At 39.0% G+C, this 18767-nt stretch overlaps 1 protein-coding gene across 1 annotated transcript in view; it reads right to left on the bottom strand.

The window, feature by feature from the left end:
- The window catches only part of rhpn2 (rhophilin, Rho GTPase binding protein 2), a 54654-nt gene extending 38778 nt beyond the window's left edge, over positions 1-15876 (bottom strand). The window contains exons 1-2 of the mRNA XM_041794931.1: positions 15684-15876; positions 4792-4907 (exon numbers count right to left, since the gene is read on the bottom strand). Coding sequence (XP_041650865.1) covers positions 4792-4907; positions 15684-15749 — 182 coding nt within the window. The 5' untranslated portion in view covers positions 15750-15876. The remainder of the gene's footprint in view (positions 1-4791; positions 4908-15683) is intronic.
- Between the last annotated feature and the right edge of the window lie 2891 nt (positions 15877-18767).

The raw sequence follows: 18767 nt of genomic DNA, 5'->3' as shown, positions 1-18767 counted from the left end.
ACATCTGAGATAATTGACCTACAACTCAACATCGGTGGCTTTTTCAGTAAATGCTTCAGATCTTTGAAGACTTTCAGAAATTCTTTGCATCTTTGTTTAAACTTTCACCTTTAATCAGTTTTGTTTAGAGACATGCAGAAATTCTTCTAATGCTAGGTGCTTCATTAAAGCCCCAATTACTAAAAAGGTCCTTGTTGTTTTTGATAAACCAAATAGGTTGTAGGTTTGTACATATACAAAAGTTTTAGGCATGTAGGGCCCTAAGGTTTCATCACTGGGTCCAATATGCCACAACCCAGGGCTGGAGGGGGGTCCGATTAAAGCTCGACACATGTCGACACACGTGTATGTGCCTTGGCAGCCAAGGTCAAGCTCAACGGCATCTCTTTTATTCGGGCCTTTTCAACACTGGTAACACACCCAGAGACCGCAGAGGTCTTCTGGCCCTTGGGACATCCACAGCATGACCAGGGGCTAATTGCAACCTTCACACCTGCCCAGACGGTACTCTAGACCAGTGGTTCCCAAAGTGGGGGTCAGGACCCCAAGGGGGGTCGCAGGACACTAAAAGGGGGTCGCCAGATGCCTTACAAAAAACGGAGAGAAATTGAATGTGATTTAAAGTGGTAAACTTTATCCATTATTGTACAAAATTTAGTCAAAATGTGTTCAATTTGAAATTCAATCATAGCTGTTATGTTATATTTATGCTTAAATGTAAGTAAAATGTACAAAAACTATAACCTAAATATAAATCTGTTCATGATGCTTTGTGCAACATCGTATGCTTTAACCACCTCCAGGGAAGGTGGGGGTCCCCGGTCTATGACACTGTTATTTTCAGGGTCACAGGCTGAAAAGTTTGGGAACCCCTGCTCTAGACCAGTGGTTCTCAAATGGTGATTCAAGGCACACTGGTGTCTGGTGGGCAAGTTCAGGTACGCCACTGGAATTTATAAACCATATGCTTTTACTACTACTATAATAAATTAGATACTTTTTTTAAAAAGCTATTTTGCATGGATATGAATATGGTGTACCTTCAGATTTTGGGTTGATTTTAGGTGTGCCTTGGGCAAATAAAGGGGGAAAACCACTGCCCTAGGCCATGCTTACTCACCACATTCACCCCTTACTCTACCCTAAAGGTGTACATTTTCCCGAAGCTCCTGGAAATATGCAGACATCCAGAGCACAACAAGGGTTGTGTCTATCCTTCTTCCCAACTGATGGTGCTCCCAGGCAGCTTTCTCGCCACATCCTCACCTTACTTCAGCCTAAATCTTTGCCCCAAACATGGCTTAAAGTTCTTCTTAGTAGTGTGTTTATGTTCTGTTGACCTTCACAGCTATATAAAAACCAGAGTTTCAAACACACTGACAATACTAATATTGGCCACCAAGGTCATTCACCCATTTTAAAGCAACCCAAGTATATTTGCTGACCATTTTACTTTTTTAATTCATACATAATAACTATCTGCACATGAGGGAGACATCCAGTAGTACATCCCCTCTGTAAATGTGCCAATATAGGTGCAATGTCTATTGCAGTGATCATTAACTGGTGGCCCAAGGGCCACATCAGGCCCCCACATTCTCCCGTCCAGCCCCCAAAACATTAATAAATTCTGAAATATGCAGAGGAAAAATATATTTAAGTATATCTGATATATTTTCTAATTTAATTTCTTAAAGTTATTAAATAAAACTAAAAAGCAATTGAGATTGACTGGTTTAATGTTTGATCCATTTAATAGGATTCTACCTGTCAGCCATTATTAGTAAACGAAGATGCAGCTGGATAGCTGATTGGTTTACATTGATGAATTTGGTAGGGGAGATTGGCCGTATGAACGCTGGCCAGAGCACGAGTACCTAGTTTGGGCCCTTGGGCAAGATCTTTAACGCTTTGAACACCTGTCGCATTGGATAAAAGCATCTGCTAAATAACACTGAAACATAATGTATGATAAACACAAACTTACTAGTTCATTCTTAATTAGGACTGTTGTTTTTTTTGTTTTTCTTTTTTACTTCAGGCGTTTTTCTAACCTTGCAAAGCAGATGGATACGCCCGTTTCCTTGTTTTTCACTGGCGAATCCAACTTGCAAAGTTCCCATCTGAACCGTTTGGGCCCAGTTAGAAAGTTACAGGACCAATCAGCGACGAGGGGCAGTACTTTCAGGCGCAGCAGAGTCCTGACGTAAACAAGCAACAGCAAGAGCTGGTGCAGTCATTGAGGAAGAGATTACTGTGGATGCTGCTAAAGCGCCAGTTTTATCAGAACTTGAAAACATTTCTTCATTAAAAGAAGAAAAAGAACAGCAGTGAGTTGTTTTCTTCTCATAAATGACAAAAGTTGAGTACTTACATGTCTATAGTCGCCGTGTTTTGCTACTCCTCAGTAGCTGCGCACGCGCAGCTTGATAGCAGCTAAGTCACTTGTTTTGTTGCTCTTATTGGCCCGTAGAGATGTGACAGACAGAACGTTCATCCAATCACACTCTGAGTTTTTTCAAATCCTCTGCCTTTTCTCGAACATTTCCAATTGAAGCTTTCCCAGATGGATGTGTGAAACAAATCCATCTGGCGTGTCAGGTTAGCATTTTTCTGCCTGAGAACCAAAACTGAAGACCTGTGTATTGCAGCATATTAGCATCAAACTCAGTGATGGAGAACATAAAAGCCCCAGAAATATTCATCGAAAATATCCCCTGCGTGGCAGACTACTGTACAGGAACTGACCTCACTTTCAGAGGCTAAAAATGGCATACATTTAAAAGGAAATAAAATATATATTTTTAAAAGCTAATTAAAAAAAAAACAAACGTCTATTTATTTTAGTTGATTTGAAAGTCCAGCCCCAAACGTCCATCAAGGAAAAAGCTGGCCCTTGTACAATTGTAGCTGATAACCCCTGGTCGATCATTAAATATTAAGCCTTACTGTTTCAACATTTTCCTGCAGCTTCTTGCTGCCGATATCCTATTCTCCTGCACTCCGTGACTGTAAGTTGCAATATGCTGCTTCAACAATAAGACTTCATGCGTGCACTTTCTACCATTATTACTGAATATTCAGTGAAACTTTTTAAAGGCAAGTGATGCTATTTGATCCTCTTATCTGTTAATGAAAATAGTCAAATAAGCAGAAACCAAAAAAAAACACACAGAATAAGGCAGGGCAGATTGGCCACCTTTACCACCTCAGTACATCCTCATTCTGTAAGAAATGCTGTAATCCTGCAGAAAAGTCTTACCATATCCACAGAGAAACAAAACAGTTTTTCTGTGACTGTAAAAACCGTGGATGTAAGGGAGATAAAAAATGATAAATAAAACAAAAAAACAGCCTACTGCAACTGAAAGTAGACAGAAAACATGATGAGGCAATGTCTACAATCATGGTTAAACTAAATCACTGTCTAATAGGGGTGGTTGTTTTTTTTTTAGCTGCATTACTGAAACCCAGTTTTTGCAGACGCAACATCATCATACTTAGGGCTGAAAACTTTATAAATCACTAAAATTAGCTGGCCGTACTGCCCACCTCTAAGCGTCTGTGACTCATACCTGTGGTGTCCATGCAGACAGTTTGTTAGCTGCTGAGCTGCTGCTCCAAGCCCTACTCTCACTGAGTTCACCATGGATAATAGCTGTCTGTAATCTAGGGAGAAATTCACTTCACTGCAAATTAATAAGACATAATACAGAAAGGGGTGCATTAATCTTTAAAGTCTGTGTATGGTCTATTTTGATGAAAACTAAGCTGGACAATCAAAACAATCTTCAAAATGCCTGAATCTTGAACAAGAGGTTCAAGCCTCGCATACACCACTCAGATAATTTGTCCCAGGAGGACAGTTGTGATGGAAGCAGAGCAGGGAGATACAAACAAGGGAATCATGACTCTAGCCTATTGGCTGCTCTGCTACAAGGTGACTATGAGACTAAGCTAAAGCCCTTTAAAACCAGACGGTGGTTTAGTTATGTAATGGCCTGCTCTCTGAGGTGCTGCTGAACGCACACTTAAACTTCACTGACTTTGCAGAAATGTGATGGTTTCACATGATGACATAGGAGGATGTTTAAAAAATAGGTGCAACTAAAAACATGAGACATAAAGGCTGATATACTCTGGGGATTTAGTGATGAACAGAACCAGGTTATAAAACATCGTTTTTTGGACTGGAGTCACATTAATGTCCTTGTGGTCAATGACAGCCATCGGCATTGGAAGGTGGCATCGTCAGACGACCCAGCCCTAACCAGAATCATCACTGTTTACTACCTATAATAAAGAAACAAAAGGCTGAGCAATGTTGACATTTCTGTGAGGTTTCTTTTAAGCCACATGTCACAGAGGCTCTTTGTTTTCAGGGTACAAAGAATGCTCCTCTTCAAGATGGTTATCAGCCAATATCATCTGCCCCCTTTGTTGTTTGAGTCCTACCAAGAATTCATGACGACTAATGACAGAATGATGACAGACAACTTCAGTTTACTGGAGGTCACACTCTCCACAGTGACATAACTGGCAGGATATACAGGCAAATTACTGATACATGGATGAACAGACACATCAGGCTTCATCTTATGTAACACGTGCAGATTCATAGCTGTGGTGGCATCTGTGTGAGTTCAAACCCTCCTGTACTTTGAGGTCTTTGTAAATATGCTTGTTTTGGCATGATTCAATCTTACCAGTCATTAAGTACACTATGTAGCTAATCCTATGATTAAGCTGACACATTAATGCATTATGTAAGCATGATTAGTTTGTTCTTACTTCAGCAGGTTCTCTGCTCCGGCCCTCATCCTCATCTGTTTGATGATCTGCTGGTTCAGGCTGGCTCGCCGATTCTGCAGTTTGCTTCGTCCAGTCTGGGCGAACGGGTTACAACCCTGAAAAAAACACGCAAAAACAATGTGTCAGCAACAGATGACTAACTTGAGATAAAACGTGGGAAAAGCAGCATTTCTAGTAGAAACACTTGTGCAGTGGAAAATGTAAACTGAATTGGTTATTGAAATTGCAGCTGACCATGATGGGACTTTTTAATGAAACTGAGCTCTTGGTGGGAAATCTCATTAGAATCTAGGGAAGCGTTTTTCAAACTTAAATATATGCAGCAGCCCTAGGTGAATGTGTAAAAACGGACATGAGTATTTACCTCTATGTTTTTATTTCATAAACAGAAAATGTCACCATGTATTTACTCTAGGAGTTTTCAGAGACAGTAATGTTACTAGAAGAGAGTTTTCAAGGTCACAAAATAAAACTGAAGAGCCGCAAGCATTTGCATTGTTTAGATCAGAAGTCATCTGATCATCTGTAAAGTCACCTTTATTTTCTTCTCTAATATTCGTCTCTTTAAATATACGTTCAGGTAACGCTAATTGCTCCAACACTGGTACTGATATACTGTGTCTCAGTAGGTAGAGTCGGTAGTCCTGGTTGTGGGTTCAAGACCCAGTTCCTGCAGTCACATGTTGATGTTTCCTTGAGCAAAACACTTTTGCTCCCACTGCTGCATCAGTGGCATGTTAATGCATAATGGGATTAGTTTTTACTGATGGCCTGTCTTCATAGCAGCCTTTACAACAGTGTGTGTGACTGTGGACTGAAACAGTGTGAAAGGGTAAATGTGACCTGTGTCTTAAAAGAACATAGAGTGGAATTTTAAACAGAATGTCACCAGTTAATTCAACACCAGTTAAAACATGACACCGACTCAGCACATCAAACAAAATAAATAATAAAGAGATTAGCTCGGTTAAATCTTCTGGCTGTTAAAAGAAGATATGTTTTTTTTTAATTAAGCATGTAATCCATTATTCTATGATGATTAAAAAATGTATTTCAATTTCTAGAAAATGATGCACATCTTTTTTATTTGTCCTACATGACCTCTTGCAGCCCACATCTGAGGCCCATTAGGGCGCCACAGCTCACAAATTTGCAATCAGCCATTTGCAAGGATCCCAAAAAGGATTTAAAAAGGTAAAGCAGCTTGATAGGATGCTGAATGTTTCAGCAATATAGCACTGGCATCTGCTATGTCCAAAAAAATATCTTTACTTTTTTTCAAGTATGAAGAAAAAATGCTTAGTAACATCAGTGTTAGCTACTAAAGCACAAAGATAAAAAATCAATTTCTTGTACAAACATTGAAAAGATCTGGAAGTTATTGAGTAATGTAAAAATAGTAGTAGAGCCTATTAATCTGTTTATTTTTACTAGGCAGAGTAAGTACTCTATTTGCCAACTAATCTAATCTAATGAAAATGTTGACACAAAGGGACTGTTAACAAAAGTGATGAAAAAATATTACTACTACTGGTCTCAGCAATTAGCTTAATTGTTATATTCTGTTATCAGTATCGGCCCTGATTCTCAGTCAGTACATCTCCAGTTGTAATTTAACTTTATTTCTCGTACTCTTGAATAGGAAATGTGGCCCAAAGCAGTCAGACATGACAACAGCATTTGAGCTTTCCACCCTGAGCCTAGGACTGCAGAATAACAGACCATGTGTGAATATAATTTATGTTTTCCATCTGTGTATTTCAGTGATTGTTGGTGTAGCCATGACAAAAGCTTATGCAAGCAGGCAGGGTAACTACATTTTTTTTTCACTAGACACCTCCATTTAAAATAGAAACCAACTATCTTAATATATAAAGAGTTCAGACATAGCCAATAATAACCAGGACATCTGAGGCTGTTGATACTTTTCAATCCCACGTTTTGAAGAAATACAATCTGAGCTATTTAGTGAACTCAACGATCCAAAAGTAACACAACTAAAAGAAACTTTATATCAGTCATATCTTTAAAAGCTGCCACGACCGAAAAAAGAAAGAAAGCACTTGCACAAATATGTTTGTACTTTAATGTATTTGTTCACTTTAGACATGGTGCAGGATTTGCCTGTATTTATATGTCAAGAAATTATAAAATACTGAGTGCCATGGTATCAAAACAAGTATCAACATCCTTTTATTTGAACTAGAATCAAATCAAAGTTTAAACATCAGCACAGTGATGACCATAAGGTCAAAGAGAGCTACGACCTTAACCTTAACCAAGCTGTCCTGACTTTCATGGTTTAGCACCTCTTTGTCAGTTTTCACCTTATCTCTACTGAGTGATGCAAAGAGTCAAAATTAAAGTTGTGTGCGAATGAGCAGCATGTTATGACTCCATATTCAAACTCTCTCTGTGTTTACAGCCCGCGTCCTGCTCTGGGCGTCCTTGTCCCTATCACAACCACAGCCTGACCAAGTCAACACACCATCACTCACAGCAGCAGAGATAAACTGGCCTGAGACATTCGCACTGACTGACTCACAGCACAGCAGAGGTGTGTCTGTACTGTACTTCTGGTGTTCACAACACAACAGAAGCCGGTCAGTTTAGAAAAACCAGTTTGTTTACCACCCTCATCTATGGACACTGTGACAGTGATGTCATTTATCTGAGGGATCAGTGGTTTAGCTTCAGTTTCTATGTCGAGATCTAAGAGAGGAGTTCAAGGCTGAGGGTAAAGGGCAAGGAGGTACAAGATTTTAAAAAACAGAAATCCGGCTACCACTTACTCATTCCTTTTTAATTACTCATTTAATCACAGTTGTAAGAGTGGAAATGAAGGATTTAATGACTCATTCTCAGCAGAACACCCTGACCCTAATTTCCAAACAGCTTAAAATTTCAGAGCTGGTGTGCTTCTGAGTTGTTCCCCAAATATATGCTTGGACCTCACTCTAGGGCACAGTTTCTATCTAAAAACCAAAAGAGTCTAGGACTGAGCTAAGAGGCTAGCTGGGCCCCTTCAACATATACTGTTATAACAGTGATGTACTATCAACCAAATAAACAGTATGGGGTGAGCAACTGAGAAATGATTCTACGAAATGGCTCTTTAATGTGAGCCCGTGATCTAGCTCCTGTTTGAGTGCCAGTTTCCTTTCCTCCAGCCTTTGTTGTTATTTAAACCACATTTAAAAAAACAAACTGGTACCAAATGAAGAGCTGTTTGGAGCCAAACTACCACTGAGCTGAGCCAAACGATGTGGATCTCTAAGGAGAGATGAATTCCCCTTTGTAGCAAGTGAGACTGGACGTACATCAGCAGAGGAATCTCAAGTAAGACAAGTGTTAAATGAGCTAAACCACAGCAAAACTGGACTGAACCAAACCAGTCTGCTTTGTAGAAATTGACCATATATGAGTGTTGCGTGACACCACTCGTCCAGGCTTTTGATGGATCTTAATTCCTGCCTGTTGTTGTTTCTCTGTAAAATAAACTTTTTCGACTTTTTTTCCAGAATATTTCATTACTTTCAGGACACAAAAGTAGATTAAGAATAACAAATGTTTTTATTTTCACACTTTGAGCACTTGGCATACCGCTCAAAATATGGCCTTTTTGGTAGTGTTCCTTCCTCTATGCAGAATTCACCCCTTGACCGTCAAAGAAAGTTCTCTGTTGCTGAGTGACGTCATCTGCAAAGAATGTATGGCTGCCTCCAGTATAAGCTCAAAGGTAGCTCTAGTATAACGTATAATGGCAGTTTTATCAGAACTGGACCACATTTCTTCATTTCTAAAGAGCAAAGAACACTAAAAGCTTTTCATGACAGAAAAGATGTTTTTCCCAACCAGCCTCGGCATGAGTTTAATCCACCAACAAGCTCCACTGTTCATAAACGAAAGCAGCGCTAGCCTGTCAAGCTTTGGTTAGTACTGAAGCTGTGCATGTGTTCTACTTCATTTTGTCTTGTCACTGATTGGCCTTTAATGAATGCGGCAGACAGAACATTCATCCAATCACCTTCCAAGAATATTTTCTGCTCTTCCCAGATGCTTTGTACGGGAGTTTCCCAGATGAATGTGAAATAATTCCCATGTGATGGATATGAAGCATCTATCTAGCGTGTCAGGTTACTTTGTTTATTACTTTGTTATAAAATCAATAATGATGTGTTTGAGCTAATAAAGGAGAGCATGAGACAAAACATAAACAAATGTAACAGTTAACTTAAACATTTACAGAATGACAGAAAAGATACCTATTTTAACATTAAGGCCAGCAAGATACAACTATCGATACAGGACTGCTCTGTATAGGGAAATATTTGGAGACATTCTCCATCTAATAATATCCACATCCAGCACTGGAATCCAGTGGTTTTATTAGATTTCATCCCCTCTGTCTCCCACTTATTTCCTGTTGGACTACACTTCCTACTCTGTATCACTGCCAAAAATGTGTCATTGTTGAAAAGGAATTTATTTGCCCCTGTGTCACATCTTACATATATAGCTCTAAGTCATATTTTATGGTTTAATCCAGAGAACTTCCGCTTTAAGAGCAATCAAGGAGGACCTACAGAACTGTCAATAAGGAGCAGAGCATAGGGTCACCTTAAACCTGTTTTTTTTTTTTTTCTAGTTTTATTGCTCTCCATGACTCCACTGGAATGACTACTCCTGTTCAAACACTTCCTTGACTTACAAGTGTAATGATTAACCGTTAATACAAATAAAAGCCTTGTTTACTTCACAATAGATCTGTATCAGGGCAATCAAAGGGCGTGGCATGTATGGCTGTAGGAGCGGTGATTGTTAGGATCAGGGTGAGGAACTAAAGTATGAGTGGAGAGGGTGTGGACTCATTACAGTACGCTTTCACGTCAACCATTACATCAAAAGTATGTAAGGGAGTGGCTTGTGGTTGATAGCTACCATAGCAGTAAAAACAGTACGTTTTGCCCATCTAAAAATGAAACAGCTGCATTCCTGAGTGATGATCCTCATCCTGAAATATCTTAACCTGAGTAGTGACCCCAAATCTCGACTCATCCACAAAGAATTTAGTCTTAAGTCTATTAGCCTATTAGTGGTCTACTAACAGCTGATGCCTACAGTACTTTCTGTCTTGATACACAAGAAAAGTGTTCTACAAGATATTTCTGCATGTCTCCAAAAGATCACCCTTATGCTCACTATGTTAACGTTGTATGCTTTCGTAAGGCCAAATGTTTCCCGTCTGTGTTAAAACTGAGAAATATTTTTCTTATTAAATTTAATATTTGTTATCTGTTCACAAGCATCCATCAAAAACATCCGATTCTGCGTCAGAGCAAACGGTTGCTTGAAAATCTCACACGTGTTGGAGATTAAACATTCAATGTCACATGTTCTGTCCTTATTGATGTGCCAGTAATACGCAAATGTACAGGTGAGCCAAACGAGAGTAAATACTGGTGTGGTCCTAACAAGAAGATGCTTCCTGGTAGGACTTTAAAGAGACACCGATATCTTGTTTGTTCAATACTGAGCTGAGTTTCCATCTGACAACAACTACAGTCTGTGACTCCAGCACTTCATGACATCTTCCTACTAATAGTGGTGCTGATATAAAACTATATAGATCAATATTTATCAGCACCATCTTAAAGAATGGTTTAGCCTATACTAACTGAAATGTATTGAAGAGTTCTGTAAGAAAACTGTCAACACATACATTAGTTGCTCTTTTTAAGAAGATGTAAATGGCGATTTATTGCAGAAACAAGGAAATGATATCTTCCTATAAACTGCAATTGGACTGACTGCTAAGGGAAGGATTAGCTCTGATGTAGTCACAGAGGCAGTTTCAGAATGATCAGAAACTGATAATTAAAACTGATTATTAAACTGATCTCTTTCAATCAGAATTAGACCACATATATCCATTAAAACAAGTGCAAAGAGACACCCCAAAAGTTTTTATGTCACTTTTTCCAACCTGCTTCAGCTAGCTCTCCTACCTGTTTTACCACAACACTTGCAATACACAAAATTAACATGTAACATGTATTACTGTAAATGTAGTGTATTTCTAGTTTTGGAGGGGAAGGTTTCTCAACTGGAGACACAACCCATACCACCAATTTCATTACCTCATAGTTTCAGTACCATCCCAGAAACCAACATCGGTCAACCCCTAATACTGTATTAGGCTTATGTAAAACTCTTAACTTGCATCCCTGCAAACTAAGGTCATTAGTCTCCTAATTCAGAAGACAGGAGCTAAAGAGAGGAATCAATCAAAGGCTACAAGGAAATATCAAAACACCATCTAAATTCTATGAATACCTCAGCAATGTTTCAGAGCCGGTAATCACAAACGTATTTATGCGATTCAGACATTGTGTAGGAATTTGCCTGCTGTTTCTTTGAACTTTGAAAGTTCCCTAAATGTCCAAGAAGCTTCCAGTGTTTGGTTTCTGGGTCTTGTGTTTTCCTTGCTGTGGCATCCAAATAGGCATCAGCATCCTTTTGAATTTCTCTGGAATCAAAGTTAAAAATTTTGTGATGTGACAACCTTATTACATCTTTGGTCTTGTGATGATGTTTTGATTGGCAATCAAGTCCAAATACCAAAAATTCCTCCCTGTGCATCTGATCTCTACATGCCACTTGATTAAATCAATCAAAACTGCTCCAATATAAAACTTTCTAAACACAACGTAGGACATTTAAAAGGAAATTTGATGCACCTCCCCCTGAATGACCCTAATTCTGGCTATCGTCCAACAGACTAACCCACTGATCCACTACGGGAATTGAACCCCTCCATAAAGAAAAGCCTTTCTCTTTGAGAGGACAAAATGCTTCATTAGCACACAACACAGAGATTGTCCTATCCATATTAATATTCATCAGACAGCTAGCCACGCTGCTGTTATATAACCGAGGGTTTTTACAGGATATGTAGAGCAATGTTTCATGGGTAAGTTGGTTTATGCAAGTAGTGATTTAGACTGGAGACTGACCAAGAAGAGGCTATGGCAATGGGGAAGTTTTTCTTGCAACATGGACCCAAGATCACCCCCTACAAAGACACTAAAATATTCTCGTCTGTTTGTGATGAAGTGAGCATCAAACTGACTTCCGCTAAGTGATTTCACACATTAAATAAAAACAAATAGGAGTGGTGACACTTTGATATATCTATGAAAACTAATTACTCATTATATAAACTTAATGACTAAAAATACAACTTGTGATCACAGCTGTATCTCTCATCTGTCTTTCCTCCAAAACAAACCATGCTGAGGGACTCTAAATGTGTCTGAAGTCAAGAGAGCTCATCTGGTTTGTGCACCAGGACACATGTTGTCAATTTGTGTCTGTGGTCTGGCTGCAGGACGGCCCCGGGCCAGGTTCTACGTCAATGCTCTTGTTGGCCTAGGAGGATGAGGAGGAGAAACATGCCTATTCGGCTTTTTGTCCTGCCATCTTTCCATCCTGCGACCATCCAGTCGGACCTCCGCCAGCTGGAGGTGAAACAGTGGAGGGCTGGGAAGGAAGCCCTGAACCACAGCAGCTCCCCGGAGCATCAGCCGAGCCTGGCGAGGCCTTGTAGCGAGGCCTTGTAAATCATTAAACTCATTTTCACCCAGGAGAAAGTGGGGCACAAAACATGGAAGCAAAGATCATCTTGGCTCCACTTAGTTAAAATTTGACCCAAAAGTTTCCAAATCTCTCTAACATGATGAAATGAGAGTGCTGAAGTCATTGCTTTGTGGTTGCAGTGAATGTGCAAGCGTTTCTGCAATGACAGTAAAAACTCCCAGGCTTCAACAGAGGACAAAGAAAATGAGAAAATACAAAGCATGGAAAAAGATGTGTTACAGATTTAAGGATATGTTTTGTGAATAAGTTATTAATCTCGTCAGTGTCCCTTCATGTCCTGCGACAGAGCCAGACTCTGGCTCCCACTGACCTTTATATAGACACAGGAAGTACAGCACAAAACCTAAATCCAGACAGCGTTCAGAGGGGGATTCGGAGGGATTGAAAGGCACAAAGGGGCTGTTCAGATGCCCATCTAAACAAGCTTGTCTATATAAACAGTCCAGTTGAGAACACTAGCATATGGGCCACAGCATGGCAGACAGGGAACTCAGTAAAACACAGAGGATTATCCCTCAACCACTGTTTCTCATAGGGCTGTCACAATACCAGAGTTAAAGACTTTAATATGATACCAGTAAAAATCAAATCAATCCTGTTTGACACCAGGGCAATAAAAAAACAGTCCCAAGTATTTGATATTACAAAATTTCTCATTAAATTTACCAAAAATTACGAACAAGCTCCTGCACACAGTCTAAAGTGCACAAATGAATTAGAAACATCTGTATACTTTTGCAGCGTTATGAGAAGACATAAGAAATGCCACCATTTGCCGACCTGTGAATATGAAGTGCAATCACTGCTCTCTCACTCTCACTCACCGCAAATTAAGGTTAAAAATGTAACTAACAGTTTTCATACTTACTTTCATGCTACTACTTTCATACTTTTTGATAATGTAAACCTTTAAGTAACCTTTGGTGTCATTGTCGCAGAACACACTGGGTTGCAAACAGAGGTGCACGAGATTATCAGCATGATATCAGTGTTGGCAAACATAAGCTTAAAAAGTTAAATATCATATAGACAGATGTCAATTTTTGCTGTTATTTATGGCCAATATCTTAGCTGTACATATCAGTAGTATGTATTGGCCTTAAATGTTAGTAAATTATACAAAACTACTTTCAGGTATAGGGTATAGGTTAAGGGGGCCCTCCATGAGCCCTGAAATTTCTGAAAAAAGCCCCAAATGTGAAACAACTACCAGACTGTCTACTTCCCTGCTACTCTCTCAGCTCCAGTAGACTCAGCCTCTTTACACAGTAGACTTTTGATGTTCTTTAAAAATGAAAAAGGCATGCTTTTATTAGTGCTGCACCATAATATAGTATCAATGTGTAACTGCGCTTATACTTGCTATATTGCAAATTTCAATTTTGATATAATTCGTAAATGGTACCATGAGTCTACTTGCTTGGTTATTACTGAAAATGCAGAGAAAAATTATAGTTATGAAGTGAATATTTCTCAAACTCAAAACATGCAAATATTAAGTAGCATATAAAAATAACAAACCATAAGTGTAGCCTGTAGTTCTGCTGTCAAAATTAGGGATGCATGATATTGGATTTTTGCAGATGAGTTATGCCGATATCTTCAAATTAATTTTATCAGTTTTGCCAATATGGTTGAATCAGTTTTAAGGCTAATATCTGCTGTGATGATATGTTGATAATAAAGTGTATCCCTATTTAAACTAACTCTAGGTACACCTACATAGTGCAATAGCTGCACAACTTCAAAGGTGGTTCTGTGCGCATTTTTGCAAATATTTCAAGAACTACTTTCTACAAAACAATTTCAGCCTTTTATGCTGTTCTGTAATTCCACAGCCTGACATTGTGATTGCAATTAGATCAGTTGTGCAGCACTAGATTGGTGTCGGCTAAAACAAGTTTGGATCAATTGGTTGATCCAATCTGAGCAAAAATCCAATACCATGCGTCCCTATCATCCATGCATCTCTTGTCGAAAAGTGTCAAAACTTTTGACTACCTAGTCTAGATGTGGACTTGTGGTTTTGAGCTAGGAACTGCCAAGCCACCAAGCCAGGGGAAGGGGAGTAACCAAAAAACTTAAAAACCGAGTGATTGGAAAATATCACAGCTCTTTAAGATGCTGCTGTTGCAGGTAAACCAAAAATAAAACAAGTCAAAAAAAGTTCCTCTGTTGGTCCTGATAGATTGAATGCTAATACTTACTGGCATGATTAATAGTCATCAACTTTGTCACAAATACAGACAGTATTGACTCTTCTCTTATCTTAGGAGCTATTTAGATAACTCAAAACTTTCTTTAACATTTTAATCATTCAGCTGATGCTGTTATTCACAGCATCCCATGTGTGAAACTTCAAGATCCCACAGTAGAGGGGTCAGAGGTGTTGTTTTAGTATGCCAGACTGTTATTGTGATAAAAACATATCAAAATGTTGAACTGATCTAAGAGAATATAACGTAAAAGAGAGGACATAGACTGCTAAAGTTAATCAGATGCAGACGGCTAATCTGGCCTAAATTTACCAGGGGTATCACTCCTTATCACCATCACCCCTCTGACAACAGCAGGGAGCTGATTATGTTAATTGTGGGATGTTTGGTCACTGCCCTTTCAGTCTGTTCACTATCAGGAACTGCAGGAGATAGAGCTATTCTTGGAGAAACACAGCTGGAGGTGACAGAGCTGGGGTTTCTGCCGCTGTTGACACAGATGGAGCATGAGTATTGATTGGATGTTATGCATTCAAAATAAAGATGGTGGATAGCTCATTTCCATGAGGGCCTTTTAAAACCTTTACATTATTTTAAGGCTTTTATTATTCATGCTTTCCCTTGTCAGATAACTTGTTCTACAGCCTGAGAAACTTTGAATAGTTTGAGCTTCTTTCTTCTGTCTGTAAACACTACAAAAGCTTAATGCTGCCATTATAATAACTGTCTTGTAAAGAGAGGGGAAAGATGGCAAGTTTGACTTTAATTGTTTCTTGGCTCAACTAAATTATATGTTTATGTAACTCTGACGAAGAACTGAGAGAATGGCTGAAAAATAGGAATATTTAAGCAAAAACATACACGAAACAGTAAGTAAAAGTCATTATTTTCCAGTTTCTGTAGTTGAAATGCCGTCTCTCACGCTGTACATTAGCCTCCAGCAGACAGCCTCGTATAAAGTTGTCTGTTTTTGTAACTTGACGAGACTAATCTCACCTTTTTGAAGTACGTGCTGTCTCCTCCGCTGCCTTTAATGCCGTTTGGTAAAAGAGTGTCCGTCATCCTGAAGCCTCAGGCTCTGACTGTCCCGGATTAAAAACTACAAGTGAGTGAATAAAAGTTGGTTTTACACCAAGCCCCGCTGCTCTTCAACAGGTAGGTATCCTCTCTCCTCCAGCCGCGTCTTTGCTCTGGCTCCCCTCTGGTCAGACTGAGAGTTTTCCAGCAGCACACACACAGAACTCCGCCCTCTGAAAACCACGGAGAAAGGCTGGGTGGTGCACACACGGTGAAAAACACCCTCGCTGGGCTGCACCTGTTTCACTCAGGTGATGTACGCCTCAGCATAAGACATGACGTCATGATTTATTGTGCTGTGACATGCTGAAAATAGGCTACGTAACTTTTAGTGAAATGTTAGCTCAACTGTGAATGACAGGAGATAAAACTGCCCCATCTAGTGCACAGTAGTGAGCTAAAATTTAGCTGCTAAATCACCAGACATCAATGCCATAGCTATATAAAACATAACATGAATCTAAAGCTTGTTAGAGCTTGTTTATTTACCACTGGTGGCCCTCTAAAAGTTAGAAAAGATTACATAGGTTGAGAATTAAAAAGAAATAAAGCCATATATAGCTCCAAAGCCAATCTAAAAAAAAGGTAGACAGGTTTAAAACACCTCCCATTAGGTGACATTTTGCATTAGAAAAGTTTTATACTTAGTCTAAAATAAGGATTTTTTTTCTGTTTCTTCAGCATAAGCCTATTGTTGCTGCCTAACTGACCAAATCATGAGTACAAAGACAGGAATGTAATTGTTAAATAACTGTGTTACCCTGGAACATGTCCTTAGAGAGGGAAAAGAGTTAAAGTTCCCAGATGAGTTATAAATTCATGTGATAAATACTGAAAGGTCTATTGAAAAGTAATCTGCATTTTTATCAAAGAAAAGCCAAAGAAGTCAAAGAGCAAAAAGCACATACTAGCAGCTGCCAGTGACCACTGCATGGAGCATTTCTATCTCTTTAAAAAGGGGCATGCAGACCAAAGAAAGAACTGATAATCCATTCAATCTTTACGTTTGGGCCAGCTGGACCCTTAAACAGGACCAAAGACATAATTTAAACTGCTAAAATTAATAGAGAAAGATCAGTGTGTAATGTGTGAGCTATGAATTCACAGTATGAAGGCAGAGCCTTAAAGGCTGAATTGAAGCAGTGCTGCAACTGACTGTATGAAAGCAGTGCTTTTATTGGCTGTATGAGAGCAGTGCTTTTAGTGGCTGTATGAGAGCAGTGCTTTTAGTGGCTGTATGAAAGCAGCAAATATATTATTTTTATTAATCTAGTTGACTGTATAAAAGCAGCATTCTTATTTGTATTTTTAAAACAACACCCTTTTTTGCCACATGAAAGCAGCTTTTTAGATTATTAGCTGTGAGTATGTAGCTGCATGTAGCTTTGATGCTGTGATCACAGCAACTCAACTGAATGTTAGAAAGTAGTACTAGTATTTGCTGTGTGAACTTTTATATTTCCTGTATTAAGCATAGGCTGTAGAAAGAATTGGACAAAGCCTGCGCGACATCAGCCGTCTGCTTACAGTAGGCGGACTCAAACAGCTTTTGAAGCCAATCCATGGTGGCCTCCATCGCTGTCTCAACCAAACTTTGGATCAACCGCTTGTCATTCACACCTGAGCTAACAACAGCAGACAAGAGCCCGCCCACTGAGCTGGACTTCCTGCCAGCTAAGCTAGCACTAAAGCCTTCTTTTGGAGGTAGCATCTGCCTGTCAAGCGATCTGTCAATCAAATGAGACGCGTCAATCGGTGCGCAGTGAGGTTTTTTGTAAATATAATCCAAATGATTGTGGTACAAAAAAAAATTCACCCCTGTACAGTGTGAGGACATGAAGACATTAGCTAATGAGACACATTTGGTTTTTTGAACCAAGCTGTAAACCAGTTTATTTCTAGTGTAAAAACCTGCTTTTTAAAAGGTGTTGTGTGCGTGACTTTCAATATTCCTGCAATCAGCCTCAAGTGGACATCCCCAGTATTGCATTTTTTTTTTTGCGTTGGTTTGTTTCATGAATAATGTTGTGTGCATGGTTGGGTGGAAACAGCCAAAGCTGTGGTTATAAAACTCAGGAGAGGATTAATAACCTCAGAGCAGGGTTGATTCAAGGTAATGAGGGAGTTTCCCATGGTTATAAACAAAGTCAATTCTGTGTCTTTGTGGGAAAATTAAACATTTAAATGGAAACCTGCTGTATTAAACATCTGTTTGGCTAATGGTGTTGTTTCCATTTGATTCATGAATGTGAGACCACATAAAAATCTCACTCAGGTTTTCTGTCTTCTTTCACTTTGACCCAAATATAAAAATGGAAAGTATGTAGAGGGATTTACGGGTTAGCAGGCCATTAAAAGCAAGTCTTTAAATAGCTCTTAATACGACAGAATTAGTCAGAATTAGTCATTTATGTAAGCACAAAACATTTCAGCTTTCTGTTTAAAGCTCACTTTTTGTGAAAGAAAGCTTAAATTTTCACAAGAGGACAATGGAGAGAAGATCCTATGTCAGACTTTGACTGACATTTCCACTCTATTCAAGTGTTTTACGTTTCCAAAGTACTGAGCTATCAAGATGTCTCAACCCTGCACAAACCAGTCAGACCGGTTATGTTTGTAACCAGCTTTTAAGATCAAGTGCGTCCTGTGGTTTCAGTCAAGCACAGTTTTTGTGTTAGAAGAAGAAAGGAAGGCCGGTTTATGTAATTATTAGTCACTTTATTGTTAGTCAGCACATTCCTGTGCACTCACAGAGGGTAAATTATTCATGAAGAGAGGAAATTTATCACCAGTTTGTATAACCAAGCTGACACTTTGGTTATACATAAGCACGGCAATACTTTATTAGAGGGCACATTATCACAATCAATACTAGGATATCAATATCATTTATAAGTGACTGGAAAAACATTTACTATGCTCTTTGACTTACTCTGCATGACTTTATTGAACATTTATCATATCACTGACAAAGAGCTTTAATGCTCTCATAAATTATGCTTA

The sequence above is a fragment of the Cheilinus undulatus genome, linkage group 1 (assembly GCF_018320785.1).
Source record: "Cheilinus undulatus linkage group 1, ASM1832078v1, whole genome shotgun sequence".
In the NCBI taxonomy this organism is placed as follows: domain Eukaryota; kingdom Metazoa; phylum Chordata; class Actinopteri; order Labriformes; family Labridae; genus Cheilinus; species Cheilinus undulatus.
Note: the sequence above shows the minus strand (reverse complement) of the source record. Positions and strands in the feature narration are given on the sequence as shown.